Source organism: Salvelinus fontinalis, chromosome 2 (assembly GCF_029448725.1).
Source record: "Salvelinus fontinalis isolate EN_2023a chromosome 2, ASM2944872v1, whole genome shotgun sequence".
Taxonomy (NCBI): domain Eukaryota; kingdom Metazoa; phylum Chordata; class Actinopteri; order Salmoniformes; family Salmonidae; genus Salvelinus; species Salvelinus fontinalis.
Window position 1 is genome coordinate 11,082,630 of NC_074666.1, and position 24,271 is coordinate 11,106,900.

Sequence of the window (24,271 nt, forward strand, 5' to 3'; positions counted from 1 at the left end):
TAAGACATTTTGCCACAACTTTGGAAGTATGCTTGGGGTCATTGTTCATTTGGAAGACCCATTTGCGAGCAAGCTTTAACTTCCTGACTGATGTCTTGAGATATTGTATCAATATATCCACATAATTTTCCAACCTCATGATGCCATCTATTTTGTGAAGTGCACCAGTCCCTCCTGCAGCAAAGCACCCCCACAACATGATGCTGCCACCCCTGTGCTTCACGGTTGGGATGGTGTTCTTCGGCTTGCAAGCCTCCCCTTTTTTCCTCCAAACATAACAATGGTCATTATGGCCAAACAGTTCTAATTTTGTTTCATCAGACCAGAGGACATTTCTCCAAAAAGTACAATCTTTGTCCCCATGTGCAGTTGCAAACCGTAGTCTGCCTTTTTTATGGCGTTTTTGGAGCAGTGGCTGCTTCCTTGCTGAGCGGCCTTTCAGGTTATGTTGATATAGGACTTGTTTTACTATGGATATAGATACTTTGTACCAGTTTCCTCCAGAATCTTCACAAGGTCCTTTTCTGTTGTTCCGGGATTGATTTGCACTTTTCCCACCAAAGTACGTTTATCTCTAGGAGACAGAACGCGTCTCCTTCCTGAGCGGTATGATGGCTACATGGTCCCATGGTGTTCATACTTGCGTACTATTGTTTGTACAGATAAACGTGGTACCTTCATGCGTTTGGAAATTGCTCCCAAGGATGAACCAGACTTGTGGAGGTCTACAATTTTTTTTCTGAGGTCTTGGCTGATTACTTTTGATTTTCCCATGATGTCAAGCAAAGAGGCACAGAGTTTGAAGGTAGGCCTTGAAATACATCCACAGGTACACCTCCAATTGACTCAAATGATGTCAATTAGCCTATCAGAAGCTTCTAACGCCATGACATTCTTTTCTGGAATTTTCCAAGCTTTTTAAGGGCACAGTTAACTTAGTGTATGTAAACTTCTAACCCACTGGAATTATGATACAGTGAATTATTGTCACGTTCCTGACCTATTTCTGTTAGCTTGTTATATGTGTTAGTTGGTCAGGACGTGAGTTTGGGTGGGCATTCTATGTTTTCTGTTTCTGTGTTGGTTTATTGGGTTGCCTGGTATGGCTCTTAATTAGAGGCAGGTGTTTGGCGTTCCTCTAATTAAGAGTCATATTTAGGTAGGCGTTTTCACAGTGTTCGTTGTGGGTGATTGTCTTCCGTGTCTGTGTCTGTACACCGCTCGGGACTGTTTACGGTTTGTTCGATTTGTGTAGCCTATGTTTCCTATTCGTGCGTTCTTCTTGTTTTATGTAAGTTCGTCGTCTAGGTCTGTCTACACCGTTTGTTGTTTTGTTAGTTTAGTCAAGTTCGTGTTTTCTTTAATAAATTATGTGTTCAAACTCCACTGCGTCTTGGTTCGATCACTACTCCTCCTTTTCGGTAGAAGAGGAGGAGGACCGCCGTTACAATTATAAGTGAAATAATCTGTCTGTAAACAATCATTGGAAAAATTACTTGTGTCATTCACAAAGTAGACGTCCTAACCGACTTGCCAAAACTATAGTTTGTTAACAAGAAATTTGTGGAGTGGTTTAAAAACAAGTTTTAATGACACCAACCTAAGTGTATGTAAACTTCCGACTTCAACTGTAAGTGCCTTGCTCACGGGCACATCGCAAGATTTTTCACCTTCTCCGCTCAGGTATTCGAACCACCTTTTGGTTACTGGCCCAACGCTCTAACCACTATGCTACCTGCCGCCCTATTACATTAACAGATAGCTAGAACAGCACTGTTAATAGGGAAAGGGGGATACCTAGTCAGTGGTACAACTGAATGTCTTCAACTGAAATGTGTCTTCTCTGAATCAGAGCGGTGCAAGGGCCTGCCTTAATCGACATCCACATCATCGGCGACCGGGGAACAGTGGGTTAACTGCCTTGCTCAGGGGCAGAACAACAGATTTTTACCTTGTCAGTTCGGGGATTCGATCCAGCAACCTTTAGGTTACTGGCCCAACGCTCTAACTAATAAGCAATAGACGTCTGACACCTAAATTAATGCTCCCCAGAGTCTCCATATTTCCAGTGATGTATTCAGTAGGCCCAATCATGAGCGTAGCCAAACTGTTTCGCAACAGAAAGCAGAAATCCGCTTCTTTACTGAAGTAGTACCTCAAGTACCTCCCAGTTTGAAAATGATTTACCCTGTTTGGTGGCTACTGAACAGGACCCAGCACAGATACATTCACTGAGTATACCAAACATTGGCTTTTAGCTTTTAGGTTTTATTTATTCGCACAAAAGAAAATAAGTGAAAGACAAAACAGTACAGATAAATAACTGGTAAAAACGGTGTGCAGGTGAGGTTGGAAGCACAAAAGAGCTGATATGTTTGTTCAATTAGTTAAACAAAGCATATTCATTATAATTGTACATGATATGCTCAGTATACAAGAAAAACCATGTTTGATTATGTGTGTGTGAGAGTTAGGCTACATGGAGGGGATTATTGGTCTTTTGATTCATCAGGTTGACCCCCAGTCTTCACTTTAAGTTATTGAGGGATGAGGTTTTGGCAATCTAAAGATAATTATTCCAGAGTATGGTACCTCTGTATCTGATAGACAATTGACTATGTGAGGTGCGTCAGTGGGGAGGGTGAAGATCATCACAGTGTCTTGTATTATATAGATAGACACCTTCCTAATACTGAGTTGCCCCCCCCCCCGCTTTTGCCTTCAGAACAGCCTCAATTAGTCAGGGCATGGACTCTACAAGGTGCCGAAAGCGTTCCACAGGGATGCTGGCCCATGTTGACTCCAATGCTTCCCATAGTTGTATCAAATTGGCTGGATGGTAGAGCATACCTTGATACACACGGGAAACTGTTGAGCATGAAAAACCCAGCAGCGTTGCTGTTCTTGACTCAAATGTTGCGCCTGGCACCTACTACCATACCCCGTTCAAAGGCACTTACATATTTTGTCTGAATGACACACATACACAGTCCATGTCTATATTGTCTCAAGGCCTAAAAATCATTCTTTAACCTGTCTCTTCCCCTTCATCTACACTGATTGAAGTGGATTTAACACTTAAGGGATCGTAGCTTTCACCTGGATTCACCTGGTCAGTCATGGTGTTCCTAATGTTAGAGGCATGTGGTTGGTGCAGTGCCTACCTCCAGCGCAGGTGGCGGAACAGTCGGACCAGGCCAGATGGTTCCAGGAGAAGCCCACCTCATTGTCTCCACTTCCTGTCCTCTGGATGGGAACGTTGAACTTATAACGGATCCCCGTGTTCTGTTCCTGGAGAAGAACCTGGAGGTGAGACGAAGACATTATTTGATTACATGAATTTATAGCATTGGTTTCAGTTCCATATCAAATCATTTCAAGGGCATTCTTCATGTCATGACTTCCCTGTCAAAATAAAGGTTAAATAAAATTTGAAAAAACTGAAATCAAACAACTCAAATGGAATTGACCTAAACCTAAACCTTAATCCACAGAAAATGTCCCCACTAAAGAGTTAATTTGCTCTTTCTCTGCTATACTGAAGCAGAGACTCACATTTTATCCAATGGGCAGTGGCAGCACTGTGTTTATGTTAGTGTATGTGATGCAGAAAGGGACCAGAATTCTGCACAGCTTTCAGTTGCCACAAAGGAATGGCCTGTGGTGGGATGGACAGCTCTGTCTATTCCTAACCCTAACCGGGTTAACCCCAGCCCTATTCCAGTGAAGCTGTGGGGTCTGCTATTTCATGTCCAGGGAAAAGCCACTGTGGTCCTGAGTGCCAATGAGTGGGACGGCTTAGAGAAACACACACAACACACACACAACACACACACACACCACAGCAAACACAACACACATCACACACAGCACACACAACACACGTAACACACACAACATACACAAAACACATAACACACACACACAGACACACAAACACACAATACACACACACTATCATGCACATGCACCCACTCAGATACTCACATGCCAGAAAACGCTCGCACACTCAAACACACACCCTCACCAAAACTCATGCCCATGTGCATTTGAATTTAGCCAGAAATTGCTTTTTCAATAACCACATTGCACATTGTTGTATATATATTGCTGTGTGTATATATATATATAGCTGTTAACCCCAAACCACCATGGTCTTACTGGTCTGGAGGTCAGCTAAGGTTTGCTAGGAGCAGCTGTTGGGCTTTATGTGAATTCAAACTGACAATCTCTCTAGACAGTACAAACAACAATGGCCCGTTTCTCTATGGGTGGGTAACATCTAAAGGCTGTCTTTGTGAAATTCCCTTTTCAATGGAAACCCCCCATCTCCAACTTCCCAAATAGACTAAAGACACCCGGTAGGCTGAAAGATGCCTGAAAAAGCACTTCTGAGTTTGATCATCTTTCTGTGCCAGAAAGGCAAAGCCCTCCCACATTGTTTACCTGACACACAACAAAACAGCAAAGCGTGGTTACCATGACGACCAGGTTTTCCGTGGTGGCTCCCAGGGCCTCTATTGACTCGGGTTCATCAAGGGGTCTCTTGTAGTGAAACGCCGTCCCTGCGATATCAAACTTTCTGGGCCAGTCGATGGTCCACGCTCCGTTGATGTAGTAGTCGTCTCCCTCCGACTTCAGCGCTACAGGTGGGTACAGATAGAACAGATAGAAGCCCCAGGTAGAAGATTTTTGCTGGGGGAGCTAAGCCAAGTCTTCAGCTCCTGGCAGGGTTGAGCGTAGTTCACTGAACCCCCTACAGCTATATAAGCAGCCTGTTAAAATGCTGATAAGAGTATTGAGCAAAAGACTGCCCAGGAACGGTAGCCAAGACAACGGGTTGTGTTAAGGTTTTGGTGTGATGTCATCGCCATCATTCATCATCATCTTCATCCTGGAGCTCCCCTGATGTCATTGGCAACTTTCACACACACACACACACACACACACACACACACACACACACACACACACACACACACACACACACACACACACACACACACACACACACACACACACACACACACACACACACACATTCTCTCACCTTTCAGAGGGAAATGGAAAAAGCACACACACACACACACACTCTTCAGGTGAAAGCCTGGAAGAATCCCATGAATACCATTCCTGCATGTCGTCAAAACAATGGAGTCGTCTCCAAGCACAACACATCTCAAAATATCCACTTTCTCTGGGTTGAATGGGGAGAAACGATCCAACCACTCTGTGTTCTCTCTCTCTCTCTCTCTCTCTCTCCCTCTCTCCCTCTCTCTCTCTCTCTACCTCTCTCTCTCTCTCTCTCTCTCTCTACCTCTCTCTCTCTACCTCTCTCTCTCTACCTCTCTCTCTTTTTCTCTGTCTCTCTGTCTCCATCTGTCTCTCTCTCTCTCTCTCTCTCATTCCTCTCTCTCTCTCATACACACTTTATTACAACAATATTTATTTTCCTCCTCCTGTTTAGGGGGATAACTTAGAGTTAATTCTTTACTGCCACCTCATCTATACAAAAAAACGGTCAGCTCTCAGTCCATCTTTACTGCTAAAACGGTCAGCTCTCAGTCCATCTTTACTGCTAAAACGGTCAGCTCTCAGTCCATCTTTACTGCTATAATGTTCAGCTCTCAGTCCATCTTTACTGCTAAAACGGTCAGCTCTCAGTCCATCTTTACTGCTATAATGTTAAGCTCTCAGTCCATCTTTACTGCTAAAATATTCAGCTCTCAGTCCATCTTTACTGCTATAATGTTAAGCTCTCAGTCCATCTTTACTGCTAAAATATTCAGCTCTCATTCCATCTTTACTGCTAAAACGGTCAGCTCTCAGTCCATCTTTACTGCTATAATGTTAAGCTCTCAGTCCATCTTTACTGCTAAAATATTCAGCTCTCATTCCATCTTTACTGCTACAATGTTCAGCTCTCAGTCCATCTTTACTGCTAAAATGGTCAGCTCTCAGTCCATCTTTACTGCTATAATGGTCAGCTCTCAGTCCATCTTTACTGCTAAAACGGTCAGCTCTCAGTCCATCTTTACTGCTATAATGTTCAGCTCTCAGTCCATCTTTACTGCTAAAACGGTCAGCTCTCAGGCCATCTTTACTGCTATAATGTTCAGCTCTCAGTCCATCTTTACTGCTATAATATTCAGCTCTCAGTCCATCTTTACTGCTAAAACGGTCAGCTCTCAGTCCATCTTTACTGCTAAAACGATCAGCTCTCAGTCCATCTTTACTGCTATAATGTTCAGCTCTCAGTCCATCTTTACTGCTAAAATATTCAGCTCTCATTCCATCTTTACTGCTACAATGTTCAGCTCTCATTCCATCTTTACTGCTATAATGTTCAGCTCTCAGTCCATCTTCACTGCTAAAATGGTCAGCTCTCAGTCCATCTTTACTGCTAAAATGTTCAGCTCTCAGTCCATCTTTACTGCTACAATGTTCAGCTCTCAGTCCATCTTTACTGCTATAATGTTCAGCTCTCAGTCCATCTTTACTGCTAAAACGGTCAGCTCTCAGTCCATCTTTACTGCTATAATGTTCAGCTCTCAGTCTATCTTTACTGCTATAATTGTCAGCTCTCAGTCCATCTTTACTGCTAAAATGGTTAGCTCTCAGTCCATCTTTACTGTTAAAACGGTCAGCTCTCAGTCCATCTTTACTGTTAAAACGGTCAGCTCTCAGTCCATCTTTACTGTTAAAACGGTCAGCTCTCAGTCCATCTTTACTGCTATAATGTTCAGCTCTCAGTCCATCTTTACTGCTAAAACGATCAGCTCTCAGTCTATCTTTACTGTTAAAACGGTCAGCTCTCAGTCCATCTTTACTGCTATAATGTTCAGCTCTCAGTCCATCTTTACTGCTAAAATGGTCAGCTCTCAGTCCATCTTTACTGCTAAAACGGTCAGCTCTCAGTCCATCTTTACTGCTATAATGTTCAGCTTTCAGTCCATCTTTACTGCTAAAATGGTCAGCTCTCAGTCCATCTTTACTGCTATAATGTTCAGCTCTCAGTCCATCTTTACTGCTATAATTGTCAGCTCTCAGTCCATCTTTACTGCTAAAATGGTTAGCTCTCAGTCCATCTTTACTGTTAAAACGGTCAGCTCTCAGTCCATCTTTACTGTTAAAACGGTCAGCTCTCAGTCCATCTTTACTGTTAAAACGGTCAGCTCTCAGTCCATCTTTACTGCTATAATGTTCAGCTCTCAGTCCATCTTTACTGCTAAAACGATCAGCTCTCAGTCTATCTTTACTGTTAAAACGGTCAGCTCTCAGTCCATCTTTACTGCTATAATGTTCAGCTCTCAGTCCATCTTTACTGCTAAAATGGTCAGCTCTCAGTCCATCTTTACTGCTAAAACGGTCAGCTCTCAGTCCATCTTTACTGCTATAATGTTCAGCTTTCAGTCCATCTTTACTGCTAAAATGGTCAGCTCTCAGTCCATCTTTACTGCTATAATGTTCAGCTCTCAGTCCATCTTTACTGCTAAAATGTTCAGCTCTCAGTCCATCTTTACTGCTAAAATATTCAGCTCCCAGTCCATCTTTACTGCTAAAATGGTCAGCTCTCAGTCCATCTTTACTGCTAAAATGTTCAGCTCTCAGTCCATCTTTACTGTTAAAACGGTCAGCTCTCAGTCCATCTTTACTGCTAAAACGGTCAGCTCTCAGTCCATCTTTACTGCTATAATGTTCAGCTCTCAGTCCATCTTTACTGCTAAAACAGTCAGCTCTCAGTCTATCTTTACTGTTAAAACGGTCAGCTCTCAGTCCATCTTTACTGCTAAAACGGTCAGCTCTCAGTCCATCTTTACTGCTATAATGTTCAGCTCTCAGTCCATCTTTACTGCTAAAACAGTCAGCTCTCAGTCCATCTTTGCTGCTATAATGTTCAGCTCTCAATCCATCTTTACTGCTAAAACAGTCAGCTCTCAGTCCATCTTTACTGCTATAATGTTAAGCTCTCAATCCATCTTTACTGCTAAAATGGTCAGCTCTCAGTCCATCTTTACTGCTAAAATGTTCAGCTCTCAGTCCATCTTTACTGCTAAAATGGTCAGCTCTCAGTCCATCTTTACTGCTAAAATGGTCAGCTCTCAGTCCATCTTTACTGCTAAAATGTTCAGCTCTCAGTCCATCTTTACTGTTAAAACGGTCAGCTCTCAGTCCATCTTTACTGCTAAAACGGTCAGCTCTCAGTCCATCTTTACTGCTATAATGTTCAGCTCTCAGTCCATCTTTACTGCTAAAACAGTCAGCTCTCAGTCTATCTTTACTGTTAAAACGGTCAGCTCTCAGTCCATCTTTACTGCTAAAACGGTCAGCTCTCAGTCCATCTTTACTGCTATAATGTTCAGCTCTCAGTCCATCTTTACTGCTAAAACAGTCAGCTCTCAGTCCATCTTTGCTGCTATAATGTTCAGCTCTCAATCCATCTTTACTGCTAAAACAGTCAGCTCTCAGTCCATCTTTGCTGCTATAATGTTCAGCTCTCAGTCCATCTTTACTGCTAAAACGGTCAGCTCTCAGTCCATCTTTACTGCTAAAATGGTCAGCTCTCAGTCCATCTTTACTGCTAAAATGTTCAGCTCTCAGTCCATCTTTACTGTTAAAATGGTCAGCTCTCAGTCCATCTTTACTGCTAAAACGGTCAGCTCTCAGTCCATCTTTACTGCTATAATGTTCAGCTCTCAGTCCATCTTTACTGCTAAAACAGTCAGCTCTCAGTCTATCTTTACTGTTAAAACGGTCAGCTCTCAGTCCATCTTTACTGCTAAAACGGTCAGCTCTCAGTCCATCTTTACTGCTATAATGTTCAGCTCTCAGTCCATCTTTACTGCTAAAACAGTCAGCTCTCAGTCCATCTTTGCTGCTATAATGTTCAGCTCTCAATCCATCTTTACTGCTAAAACAGTCAGCTCTCAGTCCATCTTTGCTGCTATAATGTTCAGCTCTCAATCCATCTTTACTGCTAAAATGGTCAGCTCTCACACATTACTTGGAAGGGAAATAGAGAGTGCAGTCTACACAATAGGACACAGTGACAATCGTTAAACTTGGATAGAACAACAACTTTTATATGTTTATATGTTTTACATACATCATTGAATCCACTTGAATCCATGAGAGATGTCACCACATGGCTGTCACCACATGGCTGTCACCACAGAGATGTCACCAGATGGCTGTCACCACATGGCTGTCACTACTGAGATGTCACCACATGGCTGTCACCACATGGCTGTCACCACAGAGATGTCACCAGATGGCTGTCACCACATGGCTGTCACTACTGAGATGTCACCACATGGCTGTCACCACTGAGATGTCACCAGATGGCTGTCACCACATGGCTGTCACTACTGAGATGTCACCACATGGCTGTCACCACATGGCTGTCACCACTGAGATGTCACCAGATGGCTGTCACCACATGGCTGTCACTACTGAGATGTCACCACATGGCTGTCACCACATGGCTGTCACCACAGAGATGTCACCAGATGGCTGTCACCACATGGCTGTCACTACTGAGATGTCACCACATGGCTGTCACCACTGAGATGTCACCACATGGCTGTCACCACATGGCTGTCACTACTGAGATGTCACCACATGGCTGTCACCACATGGCTGTCACCACTGAGATGTCACCAGATGGCTGTCACCACATGGCTGTCACTACTGAGATGTCACCACATGGCTGTCACCACATGGCTGTCACCACAGAGATGTCACCAGATGGCTGTCACCACATGGCTGTCACTACTGAGATGTCACCACATGGCTGTCACCACTGAGATGTCACCACATGGCTGTCACCACAGGGCTGTCACCACAGTGCTGTCACCGCAGAGCTGTCACTGCAGGGCTGTCACCATAGGGCTGTCACCACAGAGCTGTCACCACAGAGCTATCACCGCAGAGCTGTCACTGCAGGGCTGTAACCATAGGGCTGTCACCACAGGGCTGTCACCACAGGGCTGTCACCACAGTGCTGTCACCACAGTGCTGTCACTGCAAAGCTTTCACAACAGGGCTGTCACCACAGGGCTGTCACCACATGTCTGTAACTCAAATGACGCCTGACGTTTCAAAGCCTGACTTCAGTCCTCCATCAACACCCTCAGCAGTAAACTTCACCACTCTGTCACACGGCTCTGTCTCTAGTTAATGTCAGATCAGACAACAACACTATTTTAAATCCCCTTGTTTGATTGTTTTTCTGTTTAGTCTGGAACTAAGATGGCGCGACTAACGCCAAGACTACCACTGGACATGCACTGAATAGTTTTAATAATGTTGAAGCTAATCATTTAGTGTGAGTTAAAACTACTTCATGGCATCGTCTGCTCTGCTCTAGACTGAGACAGCACTAACATGCTGACCAGACCGGACACGTCACGTGCGCGAGCGTCGCAAAATAAATTTAGAAATCCATGTTATTCGATTATTGCACCCACACTGCTTGCGCGCGCCAACGAGCGTCTGCGACACCAAGGGCTAAAATAGATGTCGTTCCTATTTCTGACGCAGATCGCGCTGCAAGTCCTGCCTCTCCCATCTCCTCATTGGTTTATAGAAGCAGGTACCCACGTGCCATCTTCTCATTGGTTATACCCACGTGGGTGATAGAAAGACAAACTGTTTTGCCGGTAGTCGTGGTAATACAATGAAAGTTTAGATGCGATCACCATATAATTTAAACGATGAAAAGGCCTGGAAGGAGGAGAGATGACTAGAAACGATTCGGTTGGCCGTTTTATGTGTGGATTAATTGTCGGAGTAGAGATCCTTGTGCATTTCAGGTAAAATAACAACTCAATGTTTATATCCCAGGACAAATTAGCTAGCAACAGCAAGCTAGCTAAATAGGACAAATTAACGTTAGCTAGCAAGTGCAAGCTAACTAGCTAAATTACCATACATGTTTAATGCTTTTCGACCTGTCCCCAAATGAATGTAATTGGTTCAGAGTTTGTTTTGATATTTTAACCTGCGTGTCGTGATCGCGTTTGGTGTTGGGGGGCAAAATACATTTATGCACGATAGCGCACGCGCGCAGCCGGTTTGGGCAAGGTGTAAGGGATGAGGAAGACTGGATCTTTAAACAAAGAACAGAACCAAACTGCTAATGTTATACAGGTTGATTTCACACTGCTTTCCATTACTGTTCAAACGTTGTGTGGAGTTAAGAACAGGCCATAATGACTCTTAACATTCACAGAGGGATAGAATGATAAGAAATAAAGGGTCATCAAAATAATGTGTCATTTCTTATAATGACGATGGTCACATTTCTTGTTGGTTTCATTTTATAGTGTATGAAAGAGATCCCTTACCGATGTAGTTTTTGGACATGGCAATTTCTTTGATTTCTATGTGGACTGACCCCCTTGGTATCTGAACAGCCTCCATGTAGCCTGGAAGAGAAGGGGACAAAACCATTACAGACACAGCATAGAAGGAAAAAGTGTTTTTGTGTATCTAAAATCAAATCAAATCAATTGTATTTGTCACATGCGCTGAATACAACAGGTGTAGGCTTTACTGTGAAATGCTTACTTATGAGCCCTTAAGCAACAATGCAGTTCAAAAAATGTATTTAAGAAAATATTTACTAAATAAACTAAAGTAAAAATAAAATAAAAAGTAACACAAGAAAATAACAATAACAACGCTATATACAGGGGTACCGGTACAGAATCGGGTAAAGTGACTATGCATAGATAATAAACAGCGAGTAGCAGCAGTGTCAAAACAAAGGGCGGTGGTGGGTCAATGTAAATAGTCCAGGTGGCCTTTTGATTAATTGTTCCGCAGTCTTATGACTTGGGGGTAGAAGCTGTTAAGGAGCCTTATGGACCTAGACTTGGCGCTCCGGTACTGCTTGCCATACCGGAAGCAGAGAAAACAGTCTATGACTTGGGTGACTGGAGTCTTTGACAATTTTTTGAGCCTTCCTCTGACACCGCCTAGTATAGAGGTCATGGATGGCAGGAAGGTTGATCCCAGTGATGTTCTGGGCCATACGCACTACCCTCTGTAGCGCATTACGGTCGGATGCCGAGCAGTTGCCATACCAGGCAGGGATGCAACCGGTCAGTATGCTATCGATGGTGCAGCTGTAGAACTTTTTAAGGATCTGGGGACCCATGCCAAATCTTTTCAGTCTCCTGACAGTTGTTGTGCCCTCTTCACGACTGTCTTGGTGTGTTTGGACCATGATAGTTTGTTGGTGATGTGGACACCTTTCGACCCGCTCCACTACAGCCCCGTCAATGTGAATGGGGGAATGTTCAGCCCTCCTCTTCCTGTAGTTCACGATCAGCTCCTTTGTCTTGCTCACGTTGAGGGAGAGGTTGTTGTCCTGGCACCACACTGCCAGGTCTCTGACCTCCTCCCTATAGGCTGTCTCATCATTATCGGTGATCAGGCCTACCACCGTTGTGTCTTCAGCAAACTTAATGATGGTGCTGAAGTCATGTTTGGCCATGCAGTCGTGGATGAACAGGGAGTACAGGAGAGGACTAAGCATGCACCCCTGAGGGGCCCCTGTATTGAGGATCAGCGCGCAGATGTGTTGTTGCCTACCCTTACCACCTGGGGGTGGCCCGTCAGAAAGTCCAGGATCCAGTTGCAGAGGGAGGTGTTTAGTCCCAGGGTCCTTAGCTTAGTGATGAGCGTTGAGGGCACTATGGTGTTGAATGCCGAGCTGTAGTCAATGAACAGCATTCTCACATAGGTGTTCCTTTTGTCCAGGTGGGAAAGTGCTGTGTGGATATCGATTGAGATTGCATCATCTGTGGATCTGTTGGGGCGGTATGCAAATTGGAGTGGGTCTAAGGTTTCCGGGATGATGGTGTTGATGTGAGCCATGACCAGCCTTTCAAAGCACTTCATGACTACCAACATGAGTGCTACAGGGCGGTAGTCATTTAGGCAGGTTACCTTCACTTTCTTGGACTATGGTGGTCCGCTTGAAACATGTAGGTATTACAGACTCGGTCAGGAAGAGGTTGAAGATGTCAGTGAAGACACTTGCCAGTTGGTCCGCGCATGCTCTGAGTACACATCCTGGTAATCCGGATAGCCCAGCGGCCTTGTGAATGTTGACCTGTTTAAAGGTCTTGCTCACGTAGGCTACGGAGTTGTCCGGAACAGCTGGTGCTCTCATGCATGCTTCAGTGTTGCTTGCCTCGAAGCGAGCATAAAAGGCATTTAGCTCATCTGGTTGGCTTGCTTCACTATGCAGCTCACGGCTGGTTTACAAGCCCTGCCACATCCGACGAGCGTCAAAGCCGGTGTAGTAGGATTCAATCTTAGTCCTGTATTGACGCTTTGCATGTTTGATGGTTTGTCTGAGGACAGAGCAGAAAGCCATATCTTCAGTAGTCTTGAACCCAGAGCCAGAATAAAGCCATATCTCCACTAGTCTTGGACCTGGAACCAGGATGAAGCCATATCTCCAGTTGTCTTGGAGCCAGAGCCAGGATGAAGCCATATCTCAACTAGTCTAGGACCCAGTGCCAGGATGAAGCCATATCTCCACTCTGAGTTCTTCATTGGATGATGTAGCTAATGTGAATATATTATTCTTCCATTTATGTTTTGACAACATGTTTCTCAACTCCCAAAAACATATGCTTTATCATTGGGTAACAAAGGGGGGAAAGATTTCCATGAAAAATTAAGTGTTTTGGCTACAGTGCTCTGTTGGCCCTTGGACAGGGCTGCTCTGCCAAAAATAGTTTTCACCTTGCTTTTCAGCATGGGGATGTGTCTCCCGGAAAGTTATTACAAATGTGCAGTGTTTGGCAGCTTTCAGATCGCACAGAGTAGCGGACACTCTCAGAAACATAATTTACTCTTCTCTATACACTCCTGTCTTCTCTACAATATAAACTCTTCTTCTCTTCTCTACTCCTGTCTTCTGTACACTATAAACTCTTCTTCTCTACTCCTGTCTTCTCTACACTATAAACGCTTCTTCTTTACTCCTGTCTTCTCTACACTATAAACTCTTCTTCTCTACTCCTGTCTTCTCTACACTATAAACTCTTCTTCTCTTCTCTACTCCTGTCTTCTGTACACTATAAACTCTTCTTCTCTTCTCTTCTCTACGCTTCTCTTCTTTACACTATACACTGCCTTTTTCTTTGTATGGAACTTAAACATTTGCACACCTGAAGTAAGGAGCCCTATCAGGTTCTGTCCCCAGCCTGGGGCTTACCTCCTCTGGGCAGAGAGTCATTGAACAGTCCCTCTGTGGCCTCACAGGTGCTGCCGTCCCCTCCACACACCCGACAACGGTCCTCCTTGGCGTCTGAGCTCAGGATGTTGTCACAGCCTACGTGCTGAGAGAGGAGATATGGTACCATGTTATATTACATCAGGTACAACTTACAGTATACCATAATAATACTGTTTAATAATACCATAATAATATCATAGTAATAAAGACAATTGCTAAAGAAATGACTTTATTTTTATTTAATTTTTTTATTTAACCTTTATTTAACCAGGTAGGCAAATTGAGAACACGTTCTCATTTACAATTGCGACCTGGCCAAGATAAAGCAAAGCAGTTCGACACATACAACAACACATAGTTACACATGGAGTAAAAACAAACATATAGTCAATAATACAGTGAAAAAAATAAAAAAATAAGTCTATATACAATGTGAGCAAGTGAGGTGAGATAAGGGAGGTGAAGGCAAACAGATATATGTATAAATAAATAAAAATATAAAAAGGCCATGGAGGCGAAGTGAGTACAACACAGCAAGTAAAATAAAAACTAAAAAAAACACTGGAATGGTTGGTTTGCATTGGAAGAAAGTGCAAAGTAGAGACAGAAATAATGGGGTGCAAAGGAGCAAAATAAATTAATAAATAAATACAGTAGGTTAAAGAGGTAGTTGTTTGGGCTAAATTGTAGATGGGTTATGTACAGGTGCAATAATCTATGAGCTGCTCTGACAGCTGGTGCTTAAAGCTAGTGAGGGAGATAGGTGTTTCCAGTTTCAGTTTATGTCTGTGGAAGCTGCATGGAGCAGCAGTTTTACGTAAATTAAAATGCTGACTCATGATTCGATAGTACCTGGGTACTACCAACAGTAGAATTACAGTAGGATGAAAAGGTCAGGCTGACATATAGCCAGTCTCTTTAGAGAGTTACAGTAAAGTAAGTATTTCAGCATTTTATAGACTGTTTTAAGATAATTGAGACTCTAAAATGTGATGGGGGAATTATGGGTGTCACCTTAACAACAGGAGAGAAAAATACATTCTCACAGATATCCCTCACAATCACTCTTTGCCTCTTTCTCTCTCACTCTCTGTCTGTCTCTGTTTCTGTATGATATGTCAGATTAAATAATAAAGACAGACACAAATGTCAAGTTCAATAGTCATGTTCAAGTATTGTACAAGTCCCTACATACAGGGTCCGGGGAGCAGCCCAGCTAGTTGATTACCTATCAACTAGATTCCGTAACACCATCCTTTTCAATAGAAAGTGCAAACATAACAGCATAACATTACGTTTTTAACACTCAAGTCATAACAAATTAAAATTAATTACATTTTCTTTTTACTTCAGTTGTCGTCTTCCTCTTTTCTTTAAACTATTGTTTTATGTAACAGAGGACAGGTTAACACAGGCACTTCCTTACAGAGTAAGCCTGTCCGGTGGCTTCCACAGCCGAACCACCTGTGAGTAAGTATGGGCTCTGACAGGGGTAGGTCAAGGGTCACGAGCTGGAGAGCCTGGTGAGGTAGAAGCCTCACCCTCAGTTGGCTCATGTCTCAATTCTGCACCCCTTGCCTTTAGGCCTGGGCTGTGATCCAGCTCATCTAGGTGAGTGTATGGTGTGTTCTGGTTTGTCTGCTCTGCTACGCGCAGATCCACCTGACTACAACGATAGATGGAGCCACCGACATCCACCAGGTAAGAATGTGGTGCAACTCTCTGGTGCAACTCTCTGTAGGCATGTGCCCGGCCTCAAAAAGTCCTGAGTGGTCACCCGGCAGCGGTTTCATCCTTATCGTTTCACCTCCAGCTCTGGTAGGTCTCAAGCAGTCCGGAAGCACTTAGCGAGCTGCTTTCTGTGACGTAGTTTGTCCGTGAAGCCAACCATGACTCAGGGCTCAAGTAGCTTGTTGGCTACAGGGATGGTAGTCTTCAGACGTCGAGACAGAAGGTGTTGTGTTGGGCTACTGTCCTTTCCAAGGGGTCATTTCCGTCACGCAAGGCCCTGCATAACAGGCTTCTATCAGGGGTCGTTGCTTTCATGCAAGGCCCTGCGTAACAGGTTTATATCAGTGGTCGTTGCTGTCACGCAAGGCCCCGTGTAACAGATTTCTTGCAATCTTGACAGCTGACTCTGCCTTGCCATTTGCCTATGGGTGCCTTGAAAACGAGGTCACGTGGTCAAACTCCCATTCTGAGGCGAAACACTTGAACTGTGCAGTGAATTGTGGGCCATTGTCTGTGATGACCTTGTCATGCTGGCCTTGCCTTGCAAACTGCACCTTGCAGCGCTTTATGACCGTCTCTGCAATCAAAAGTCAGAGTAGTGATCAACGATGAGAAGACAGTCCTTTCGCCCGTGGCTGAATAAGTCCATGCTGATGATTTGCCAGGCCCTTGTGGGCCATCTGACATCATGGTTTCCTTTTGCTGTTCATGAGCGTACTTGTTGCATGTGGTACAGCTGCTGACAAAGTCTTTAATTTCTGCTTGCATGTTTGGCCAGTATAATGTTTTGCGTGCCTGGTGGTAGCACCTCCAATGTTACTGGAGCGTATGCGAGTAAACATCTCTGGACGTAGTGATTTGGAGATAATGGTCTTCTGATCTCTGAACAAGATGCCATTTTGCACGCTGATCCCGTCTCGAAAGGTCCATTATTCTCTCGCTGTGAAAGGTGTCTCCTCCTTCAGTATGGCCAACGTGTGAGAACCATGGACATCAGTGACTGCAGGTGTTCGGCCTTGTCAGTGTGTTGTCTGATCTGGGCTAGGCGGTGACCTGTGACGTTTAAGTAGTCTGCCTGATTGATCTGTTGAACATCTTGTTGTTCCTGCTGTAGGAAACAGATGGCATGCCGCTGATAGGCAGTGCCTCTGCCTATGTGTTGTGTTGTTGCCCTGCTCAGTGTGTATACATCTCTGGTCCCGGCTTGTAGATGACCTTCAGGCTGTAATTTTGCAGAGTCAGGAGCATGCTTTGAAGCATCTTGGGCTCATTGAGGAGAGGTTTACTGAATATGGCAATGAGTGGTTTGTGGTCAGTTTCAGCTGTGACCATATAAGTCGTGATGGAAGCACTGGCAGGAGAACAGACGATGCTGAGGCACTCGTTCTCAATTTGTGCATAGTTTTGTTTGGTGGGGATGAGCGCTCTCGAGGCAAATGCAACGGGCCCGCCTTCCTGCCTAAGGCAGCATCCAAGTCCACATTGCCTGGAGTCGCTCTGGATTGTGACAGGCTTCGTAACGTCGTAGTAGCGCAACACAGGCATGGATGAAGCCAGAGATTTAATCTCCTGCACTGTGGCCTCGTGTTTGGATAGCCAGTGCCATGGTGTGTCTTAGTCCAGCAGCCGGTGCAGAGGCTCAAAGACTGCTGATAGGTGTGCCGATGAGACACTGTACTCCTTTTGCATCAGAGGGGTTTGGCATGTCGAGGATCGCTCGGAACTTGTCTGGGTCCGGCTTCAGGCCTTTTGCAGAGAGAATGTGGCCATGGAAGTAGACGTCTTTCACCTTGAACTGCAGCTTCTTCAGGCCAAGACGAAGCTTAACTGATCGGCAATGCTCCATCAGTGCCAGGAGCTTCACATTGTGGTCGCGTTCTGCTTCTTCGTCTGTGTCACCACATCCTACGATCAGGACATCATCGGCGATGGGTTCAATGTCCTTGAGCCCAGCCAGTAACTCGTGCTGCTTGTGTTGGTCTACCTCAGGCGCCTCGGAGACACCAAAGGGGAGCTTGAGTCAGTGTTTCCGACCCCAGGGGGTTCAGAAGGTAGTCATGAAGCTGCTTTTACTTACATTGCAGGAATGCACTTTGGGCATCCACCAAGGTGAAAATCCTGGCCTTGGGAAGCTTATAGAGGACATCCTCTAGTGTTGGCATGATGTAGTGGGATCGTTTCAGTGCTTGGTTCAGATGCTTTGGGTCGATGCAGACCCTCAGCTTCTCTGTTTTTTTCACTATGACCATATTGCTGATCCAGTCAGTTGATTCAGTCACAGATGTCATGTGGCCATCGGCCTCATACTTGTCCAGCTGGGCCTTCACAGCCACTTTCATTGCAATGGGCACATTGCGAGGAGCACACTAGACTGGAGTGACACTGTCATCCAATTCAAAATGTACCTCTCCAGGTACTGATTCAACGGGCATGTTGAATACATCGTCATCTGCTGAGTAGTTGTTCTTTGGAGGGGGGTCCATGCTGGACATGCTCCACGATGTGCAGGTCATTTGGTACAGTGAACTGCATCAGTCCCAGGCGTTCACATGTAGAGCTTGAGAGGAGAGGATGTTGACTGGTTTTCACAATCTCAAACTCCAGCTTGTATTTGTCTCCCCGAATAACACATTCGGTCTCAAAGGTGCCCATAGAGCTCATTAGCTCTCCTGAGTACAGCTTTAGTCTAGTATCACTGGGCAATAGATGTGTGTCAGGTTCCAGATTGATTTTGTCTTTGTAGCCCATTACGTTGCACGTAGCACCGGAATCCAGTTGACATTGTTGTTGCTTGTTGTGTTGTGTGTCACAAACAATTTCTTCCCTCTTGAGTGTACAACCCCAATGGATTTATACATGTCCCTTTCACTGTTCTGATCAATGAGTGACATCATCAACACAGTGAATCTTGCCCTCACTCACCCTTCTTTTGCTTTTGAGACACACTTTTGCAAAGTGATTATTAGTTCCACAAGCTCTGCATGGTTTTCCATAGGCAGGGCAGTGCTCTTTGCGTCTTGCGTGTGCATTTCCACAGTATTTGCCCGCTATGGGGCTATCTGTGTTCGCCATTCGTGGTGAATTACTCTGCCTTGATTGGTTTTGTGTGAATGTTTGCCTGGCAACAGCGTGAACAGTCTCAGCGTCAGTGTGTGGGGTTTCCATTCATAATGCTCTCATTCTCATGTCAGTGACGACTTCGGCAGGGCGGCATGTTTCAATGGAATTTACTAGAGGTCGACCGATTAAGATTTTTCAACGCCAATACAGATACCGATTTTTGGAGGACCAAAAAAAGCAGATATTTATATATATATATATGTAATAATGACAATTACAACAATACTGAATGAACAATGAACAGGTATATTTTAACTTAATATAATACATCAATAAAATAAATTTAGTCTCAAACAAATAATGAAACATGTTCAATTTGGTTTAAATAGTGCAAAAACAAAGTGTTGGAGAAGAAAGTAAAAGTGCAATATGTGCCATGTAAAAAAATCTAACGTTTAAGTTCTTTGCTCAGAACATGAGAACATATGAAAGCTGGTGGTTCCTTTTAACACGAGTCTTCAATATTCCCAGGTAAGAAGTTTTAGGTTGTAGTTATTATAGGACTATTTCTCTCTATACTATTTGTATTTCATATACCTTTGACTATTGGATGTTCTAATAGGCACTTTAGTATTGCCAGCCTAATCTCGGGAGTTGATAGGCTTGAAGTCATATAAACATGCTTGAAGCATTGGGAAGAGCTGCTGGCAACAGCTGTGCTGTTTGAATGAATGCTTATGAGCTTGCTGCTGCCTACCACCACTCAGTCAGACTGCGCTATCAAATCATAGACTTAATTATAATATAATAACACACAGAAATACGAGCCTTAGGTCATTAATATGGTCAAATCCGGAAACTATCATTTAGAAAGCAAATTGTTTATTCTTTCATTGAAATACGGAAACGTTACGTATTTTATCTAACGGGTGGCATCCATAAGTCTAAAAATTGCTGTTACATTGCACAACCTTCCATGTTGTGTCATAATTATGTACAATTCTGACAAATTAGTTCGCAACGAGCCAGGCGGCCCAAACTGTTGCATATACCGTGACTCTGCGTGCAATGAACGCGAGAGAAGTGACACAATTTGCCTAGTTAATATTGCCTGCTAACATTCATTTCTTTTAACTAAATATGCAGGTTTAAAAAAATATACTTCTGTGTATTGATTTTAAGAAAGCCATTGATGTTTATGGTTAGGTACATTCGTGCAACGATTGTGCTTTTTTCGCAAATGCGCTTTTGTTAAATCATCCCCCGCTTGGCGAAGTTGGCTGTCTTTGTTAGGAAGAAATAGTCTTCACACAGTTCGCAACGAGCCAGGCGGCCCAAACTGCTGCATATACCCTGACTCTGTTCTACAGAACGCAAGAGAAGTGACACTAGTTAATTTCACTAGTTAAAAGAAATTCATGTTAGCAGGCAATATTAACTAAATATGCAGGTTTAAAAAGATATACTTGTGTATTGATTTTAAGAAAGGCAATGATGTTTATAGTTAGGTACATTGGTGCAACGACAGTGCTTTTTTCACGAATGCGCTTGTTACATCACCCGTTTGGCGAAGTAGGCTGTGATTCAATGATAAATTAACAGGCACCGCATCGATAATATGCAACACAGGACAAGCTAGTTAGATTAGCCCAGCTAGTTGATTACCTATCAGCTAGACTCAACTAGAGTTTTATTTGTCACATGCGCGGAATACAACAGGTGCATGTACAACAGTGAAATGCTTACTTACAAGCCCTTAAACAATAATGCAGTTTTAAGAAAAATAAGTGTTAAGTAAAAAAAAAATAAGAAAAATAAATAAATAATAATAATTAAAGAGCAGCAGTAAAATAACAGGAGTGAGGCTATCAGGGGGTATCAGTACAGAGTCAATGTGCGGGGGCACCAGTTAGTCGAGGTAAGTTAGTATTATGAGGTAATATGTACATGTACTGTAGGTAGAGTTAAAGTGACTATGCATAGATAAGTAGCAGCATAACAGAAGGGGGGTAAAAACAAAGGGGAGGGGACAATGCAAATAGTCTGAGTAGCCATTTGATTTGCTGTTCATGAGTCTTATGGCTTGGGGGTAGAAGCTGTTAAGAAGCCTTTTGGACCTAGAATTGGCGCTCCGGTACCGCTTGCCGTGCGGTAGCAGAGAGAACAGTCTATGACTAGGGTGGCTGGAGTCTTTGACAATTTTTAGGGTCTTCCTCTGACACAGCCTGATATAGAGGTCCTGGAGGGGCCCCGTGTTGAGGATCAGCATGGCGGATGTGTAACATTCTCTGCTCTACCTGTTCTCTCTCTCCTTCTCAATCTCTCCATTTCTCTGCTCTGTCTGATCTCTCTCCATCTCAATCTCTCCATTTCTCTGCTCTGTCTGTTCTCTCTCTCCTTCTCAATCTCTCCATTTCTCTGCTCTATCTGTTCTCTCTCCTTCTGTCTCTCAATTTCTCTGCTCTGTCTGTTCTCTCTCTCCTTCTCAATCTCTCAATTTCTCTGCTCTATCTGTTCTCTCTCCTCAGTCTCTCTATTTCTCTGCTCTGTCTGTTCTCTCTCTCCTTCTCAGTCTCTCCATTTCTCTGCTCTGTCTGTTCTCTCTCTCCTTCTCAGTCTCTCCATTTCTCTGCTCTGTCTGTTCTCTCTCTCCTTCTCAGTCTCTCCATTTCTCTGCTCTGTCTGTTCTCTCTCCTTCTCAGTCTCTCCATGTCTCTGCTCTATCCCTATCACGTTCTTCTTTCTTTCATTTTCTCATTGTTCTCTCTCCCCCTCTGTCTTTCTCCCAACACGTGTGTAAGCCTATACACATTATATTGAGCATTTCTGAGCAGCCTCCAAGCAGACGGTGTTCCAGAGGTTTATCACACCATGTCAGATACCCCATAAGACCAACTACTGCTGAAATAAAAATACACCTTGTACTGTGACTAGGAATGAATGTGTCCCAGTGTTCTGCAGGAAGAAACCTCCAACACACACACACAGGCACACACACACACACACACACACACACACACACACACACACACACACACACACACACACACACACACACACACACACACACACACACACACACACACACACACACACACACACACACACACACACACACACACACACAGGCATACACACACACACAAACACACATACACAAAAACCCTAACTCATTGTTCTGTACAGTGTACACACATGGAACAAAGACAACATTAGTAATAAACATCAGTAATAAACAGCGATTTTCAGATTACTCCTCTCTCTCTCACCTTGCACTCTCCATTGATGCAGATGTCCAGTGAGTCTAATCAACACAAACAGTGTGACTACAAACTGTGCAAACTGAGTCAGAGGGTCAGGTTTCCTGGTCAGGAAAGCCTCATGGACAGTTCCATTACATTATGTTACAGCCATCTATTTTATTACCTTGTTGGTTATAATGTAATAAGGTCATGTCCATGGTAGAATGCTTCTCCTATGGGTTAGTCAGTACCCACTGGTGGGCTCTGGGCCACAGGCTGTCTTATTTAGGGTCACACTGGTGGGCTCTGGGCCACAGGCTGTCTTATTTAGGGTCACACTGGTGGGCTCTGGGCCACAGGCTGTCTTATTTAGGGTCACACTGGTGGGCTCTGGGCCACAGGCTGTCTTATTTAGGGTCACACTGGTGGGCTCTGGGCCACAGGCTGTCTTATTTAGGGTCACACTGGTGGGCTCTGGGCCACAGGCTGTCTTATTTAGGGTCACACTGGTGGGCTCTGGGCCACAGGCTGTCTTATTTAGGGTCACACTTGTGGGCTCTGGGCCACAGGCTGTCTTATTTAGGGTCACACTGGTGGGCTCTGGGCTACAGGCTGTCTTATTTAGGGTCACACTGGTGGGCTCTGGGCCACAGGCTGTCTTATTTAGGGTCACACTGGTGGGCTCTGGGCCACAGGCTGTCTTATTTAGGGTCACACTGGTGGGCTCTGGGCCACAGGCTGTCTTATTTAGGGTCACACTGGCTGGATTCTGGCTGGAAGCAGCATGGGTCTGATTGATCTTTGTCTTGTTGAGTGGGGTGACTCACAGCACAAAGTGTGGGAGTCACCTAAAAGGGATCTTCGGCTGTCCACATAGGAGGATTGGCTGAAAGCCGTGTCTCTTTGAAGAACCCTTTTGAGTTCCATGTATAACCCTTTAAACAGAGGGTTCTACATGGAAACCCTATAGAGTTCTACCTGGAAACAGAAAGTGTTCTACCTGGAACCAAAAAGGGTTATCCTATGGGGATAGCCGAAGAACCCTTTTCAAACCCTTTTTTCTACGGGTGTCCTTTAAGCAGACGCTCTTATTTGGGGCAATTTACAGTCATTGAACCTTGATGTAACCACCACTACGTTGCAAGAACACTTACCACACTCACGCAGACAGACAGATAGATAGACACCCTTTCTCTTCCTCTCAATTTCAATTCAATTCAATTCAATTCAATTTGCTTTATTGGCATGACGTAACAATGTACATATTGCCAAACCTCTCTCTCTCTCTTTGTCTCTGTCTGTCTCTGTATCTCTTTCTCTCTCTCTCTCTTACTCCCACTATCTCTCTCTCACTATCTCTCTCACCTTGCACTCTCCATTGATGCAGATGTCCAATGAGTCGGCCTGGCAACGTGTTCCATCGATGACGGCCGGGGAGCGCTCAGTGTAGAAGTTATATCCCTCCGCCAGACAGTTCAGAGCACACGGCTTCACACCACCTGGAGCACACAGGGCAGAGGTCACAAGGTCAAACGTAGTGGACACACTTCCACAGGGCAGGTGACAAGTCATGTACACATAGTTATAAATACAGTAGGGAGAGTTCAGCAAAAACGGAATATATAATATATGCCATTTAGCAGACGCTTTTAACCAAAACGACGTACAGTCATGCATACATTTGACATACGGGTGGCACCAGGGGGAATCAAACCACAACCCTTGTAGGCACCATGTTTTACTGACTGAGCCACATTGACCACAAACATAGAGTCATTAGAGACATTTGTCACAGAGACAGTAACCTGGGCCAACACCTACAAACAGGAAGTAGAGGGCCCAGATAGAAAACTAAGGTTCAGCCAGAAGGATTACAGGTTCCCACACAAATTATAACACGTTCTATAACAGCTGATTCACATCATCCCCATCACGTGTGCCATGACGAGTGACATCAGTAGGAATTCATCTATCTACA

At 44.2% G+C, this 24,271-nt stretch overlaps 1 protein-coding gene across 1 annotated transcript in view; it reads right to left on the bottom strand.

Annotated features, from left to right (window-relative positions):
- Positions 1-24,271, bottom strand: part of LOC129811817 (A disintegrin and metalloproteinase with thrombospondin motifs 6-like) — a 194,233-nt gene that overhangs the window by 50,261 nt on the left and 119,701 nt on the right. The window contains exons 16-20 of the mRNA XM_055863455.1: positions 23,659-23,792; positions 14,240-14,363; positions 11,349-11,429; positions 4,480-4,643; positions 3,165-3,303 (exon numbers count right to left, since the gene is read on the bottom strand). Of these exons, the coding sequence (XP_055719430.1) occupies positions 3,165-3,303; positions 4,480-4,643; positions 11,349-11,429; positions 14,240-14,363; positions 23,659-23,792 (642 nt within the window). The remainder of the gene's footprint in view (positions 1-3,164; positions 3,304-4,479; positions 4,644-11,348; positions 11,430-14,239; positions 14,364-23,658; positions 23,793-24,271) is intronic.